This window comes from Protobothrops mucrosquamatus, unplaced genomic scaffold, assembly GCF_001527695.2.
Source record: "Protobothrops mucrosquamatus isolate PMUCROS unplaced genomic scaffold, P.Mucros_1.0 scaffold1876, whole genome shotgun sequence".
Taxonomy (NCBI): Eukaryota; Metazoa; Chordata; class Lepidosauria; order Squamata; family Viperidae; genus Protobothrops; species Protobothrops mucrosquamatus.
In genome coordinates, this window is record NW_015388003.1 from 364,701 (window position 1) to 369,611 (window position 4,911).

At 48.0% G+C, this 4,911-nt stretch overlaps 1 protein-coding gene across 1 annotated transcript in view; it reads right to left on the reverse strand.

The window, feature by feature from the left end:
• Positions 1–4,911, reverse strand: part of WAPL (WAPL cohesin release factor) — a 47,236-nt gene that overhangs the window by 9,929 nt on the left and 32,396 nt on the right. The window contains 3 exon segments of the mRNA XM_015823440.2: positions 792–907; positions 3,174–3,349; positions 4,488–4,564. Of these exon segments, the coding sequence (XP_015678926.1) occupies positions 792–907; positions 3,174–3,349; positions 4,488–4,564 (369 nt within the window).

Consider the following 4,911-nt stretch of genomic DNA (forward strand, 5'->3'; position numbering starts at 1 on the left):
AAAAAAATGGCGGACAGCCTTGCTTGGCGACCGTGAAATGATCTATCGACCCCAAATGGGGTCGCGACCCATAGGTTGAGAACCGCTGATTTACATTATAATAAATTGACACATCGCTGAAATCGGTCCGTCTGCTTTGCAAACCATCGGGCCACCAGCCTCCAAGCGGTCTGAAGGTTAATCCAGAACCGTTTCCTGCACCGAGGCAAAAAAGCTACAAAAATCTTTCAGTGCCAGCTGGGACCAAACTGAATGTTAAAAAGAAAAAAGGTTGCCTTAGGGCAGTGGTGGCGAACCTATGGCACGGGTGCCAGAGGTGGCACTCGGAGCCCTCTCTGTGGGCACACGTGCCGTTACCCCAGCCTCGCCTCCCCCCACGACCCCCTCTTCATCAGCAGCCCCCCTGGAGGAGAGTGACCCCCCGAGTGTGGCCCACACGGAGCAGGGCAGCCACGGACATGGCAGCCAGGCAGCGTAGACAAGACTCTGCCCTCACGCCCCATTGTGCACAGTTGATGCTGCGGGGCGCGGGCAGAGGGCGTGGCTGCTATGGCGCTGCTGGGCTGCCTGGACAATCTGCGGCGGGCCCTGGAGGCGGTGAGTGGCCCTGCGGGCAGGTGGGGTGGAGGACGGGGATGGGGGCAGGGCCAGTTTTGGGGCACTCAGTCTCTAAAAGGTTCACCATCACTGTCTTGGGGGGGGAGTCTATCATGCAATGCGACCACAGAGACATTTTATTTTATTTATTTTCCAAATACACTTTGAGCGAAGACGAGGGGTTTTATGCTTACCAGAACCCGAATATCAAATCTCTGTTCTTGAGTTAGGAACTTTGGAACCTGAAGCACGCAGTTCAGAGCAGTGCCGATGAGGCCCTCTTGCTCCCCGGTCTTGGTGCTGCCCCACTCTGCCAACATGAAAAGCACAGAGAAACTGAGGAGTCTGTTTTATAATCAGAAATGTTCCTAAGTTGTTATCCGACTCCCTCTTTTCATTTATAGGTGGCTGTTGTCGGAAAAAAATACGAGGAGGGAATATGAGTGCTTGTTTGCCTCCATCAATCAGAATTCCTGAGCCAGCATGGGGGAACTATGGCCCCCTCATGACTCTGTGGACTTTAACTCCCAGAATTCCTGAGCCAGCATGGGGGAACTATGGCCCCCTCATGACTCTGTGGACTTCAACTCCCAGAATTCCTGAGCCAGCATGGGGGAACTATGGCCCCCTCATGACTCTGTGGACTTCAACTCCCAGAATTCCTCAGCCGGCATGGCTCAGCTTGGAAACCTCTCCCTTTCCCCTCAGCGTGGCTGGCTTAGGAATTCTGGGAGTTGAAGTCCACGAGTCATAGAAGAGCCAAGGTTGCCCACCCCTGCCCTATACCATTCCAGACAAGTGACTGTCCAGCCTTTTCTTAAAAACCTGCAGTGATGAAGCACCCACAACGTCTGGTGGCAAGCTGCTCCACTGGTTAATTGTCCTCACTGTTAGGAAGTTTCTCCTTAATTCCAGGTTGTTTCTCTCCTTGGTTAGTTTCCATCCATTGATTCTTGCACTGCCCTCTGGTGCTTTGGAAAATAAGTTGACCCCCCTCTTCTTTGTGGCAGCCCCTCAAATACTGGAATACTGCTATCATATCCCCCCCCAGTCCTTCTTTTCTCTAGACTGGCCATACCCAAGTCCTGAAACCGTTCTTCATAAGTTTTAGTCTCCAGGCCTTTAATCGTCTTAGTTGCTCTTCTCTGCACTTTTTCCAAAATCTCAACATCTTTTTTGTAACAGGGTGACCAAAACTTGATGCAGTATTCCAGCTGTGGATTTACTAAAGCAGTGCTAATACTTTATGTGAGTGATTCTATGCCTTGTTTATATAACCAAGGATTGTGTTAGCTTTTTCGGTTGCCGCCGCACACTGCTGGCTCATATTTAAATGATTGTCGACTAGGACTCCCAAGGTCCCTCTCCCAGTTACTGTTTTTGAGCCAGGTTTTGCCTAATCTGTACTTGTAACTTTGCTTTTTCCTGCCTAAGTGTAAAAACTGGCTTTTCTCCATCTCCTTGAGTCACTATTAAAGATGGGGTAAAAACCCAACAAATAAATGTCACCCCTTGTCCATTTCGTCCCTAAAGATGAAAAGTGTTGCTATCACAAAACATCAGTCCCTCTTCAGAGCTTCTCCTTCAGCCCGCTATGCCGAGACTACAAACGAGATTTTATTTTTGGGACACAAAATGCTGCCATTACAAATGGGCAAAGCTGAAGGTAAGACACGGATAGGTCCAGAAGGGTTAAAAGGACCGTCGAGGCTAAGTAACGGGGTTTCAACTGAGGGACGACCTCACATTCAACCGAGACAGGCCTTTGTCTATTTTTTTTCCCCTTCCTCTGATGCCTGAATGGCATTTGACCTGTCAATCCCCCAAAGAAGCCGCTTTCATTCTTTGTATCACTTTACTCAGCAGCCCCTCCTCCATACTACTGCCATTCAAGCAATGTCTTAATGACATTTTCTCTAGAGCAGGGGTGTCAAACTCAATTTCATTGAGGGTCGCATCAGCATTGCGGTTGCCCTTGGGGTGTGTGTGTGGCCAGAGTGGGTACGGCCTACTGGGTGGGCGTGAATGGAGTGGGTGTGGCCTACTGGGTGGGCGTGGATGGAGTGGGTGTGGCCTACTGGGTGGGCGTGGCCAGCTCTACATCATTCACGTCAAGGGTGCCTGTGGGGGCCTGGGCAGGAGTGAGACAGATCTGAGGGTCTCTGGCAGAAGGGGGTGGGACCGGGGCAAGCGCCAAGGCATGGCCCATTACTTCATTCCTCACAAAGGATGACACCTCCCCAGCATGCACCCAGGGGGCGGGGCCAACCCGGCAGGGGCTGGTTCCTCGCTGTTTCCGGACGGCCTTGTGGAGCTAAGACTGAATGCGTTTCAGCATAGATGGCCACCACAAAATTGTACATTGGCTCCCGGCCGGCCGGCCTGGGCCAGGGCCAAGGCAGCGGGGGCCGTTCCCTCACTGTTTCCAGGATGGCTTCGCGGGCCACATGAAACCACTTCGCGGGCCGCATCCGGCCCCCGGGCCTTGTGTTTGACATGTCTGCTCTAGAGAGAACTCACTGTCTGCGCCACCATTTTCCTCTTTCTAGGCTCCCTTGCATAAGTGTGTTACTTACCATTATCATTTGTCAAATTGAGCAAGACCCCAATGATGGCTCTCATACAGTCTTCTACTGCCTTACCCACGTGGTTCGTTACATTCTGGTGAGGCAGTGGCTTACTGTCTACAAGACAGATGGTATCTTCGGCTCGGTTGTATCTCTGGATTAGCTCCTCACAATGCTGTAATGCTCTGAAAGATTAAAAAAAAGCCGAGAAGGCACAACACAAATTATCCCTGCATCATCACCACATTCCTTAAAGAAATGTTTCCACCAAGGAATCCTGATCGGAAATTGAATGTCATCTATCCTGTCGCCCTAATGTAGCGAGCAATGACAGCAATGACGGCTACAGTCTTGGAACCCGCATTATTAGCACAGCTTCCAACATTACCCTTGAAAAAGACAGTCTTGTGTGTGTATATAACTGTACACAGCTATTCTGTAGACTGATCTACAGAAATAAGCAGTGAGACAGATGAAAGAAACATCTGGAATCTTAGCTCCTTCATGCATCCAGTGCTTGCTCCAGGTTCAGCACAGTATGCACCATCGCTTAACAGGTCTTGCAGCTTAAACTTTTCTCTCTAACCACAAAGACTGGGAATCTGGGTCAATGTTTCTTCTGCAGATGTTTCATTACTGAAACTAGTTTGAGATTCAGCGCATAGCACTGATGAGATTACCTAGTTTGGGTCATAAAACGTCTTCAAGACAACAACCAAGTTCAGAGAGCACCAAGGACCCCACAGTTCAACCCTCAAGTTAGAATTATTCTCCTTTATCGGTATATGAATCAGTCTAAACATCTACGATGCAAACGGGAGGAATGCAGATAAATATAAACAGGAGAAAGATGTAAATTATTTCCAACCAATTATTCTCATCAGAATTCATAAATTACACTGAACAATTTATGAAAGATGAATGAGAAGGTCTATCTTTTATTACTTCTTGATGGCTCTTATTATATTTTACACACCACTTTACAATACACAGAATCAAAAGTTGAGATTCGTTTACTAAAAAAAAAAAAAAAAGGATTCTCAAAATATTAAAAATGTTTGCGCAAGGTCAACACCCTCGTCCGAAACATTCTTATAAAAATTATCAAAATAATTACAGTCAATAAATACAAATGTAACAGCACACTATCACCAAAAACTCCGCTCGCTTTTCACTTTTTCTCTGTAAATTCAGAGAGAAGCTAGTACAGAAAAAAGTTTCGCGGCATTAAAGCTTTCCAACTTTAAATATGCACTGAGCCGCGTTGACTAGTCTTTTAAACCGCTGTTGTACCACTCAAATATATTATGATTTAGAACTTACTTAGCTGAAGAGACGATGAGCTGTGAATCCTTATATGCTATTAAATAGCTTTGATTCTCTGGATTGTGAACTGTTACCTGGGGGAAAAAAAATAAACTGTCAAAAGACTTAACTCTTTTAAGTCCTTCTTAAATGAGCAACGCTTGCATTTTGGCAAAATTGAGCAGCCTAACTTGTAAACGGAAAGCGGCCAAGCTCTCAGGATTTGAACTGCACGATAACAAACTCCTCAGGGTGCCGTCAGCCAGACAGTGCCGGCTGGCGACCCCAAGGGGGAGGGCCTTCTCTGTGGGAGCTCCCACCCTCTGGAACGAACTGCCCCCAGAGATCAGGGTGATCCCTGATCTCCCTTCCTTCCGCCGCGCCCTCAAGACATGGTTGTTCCAGCTTGCGGGACTGGCCTAAGGGATTTTAAAGGGGTTTT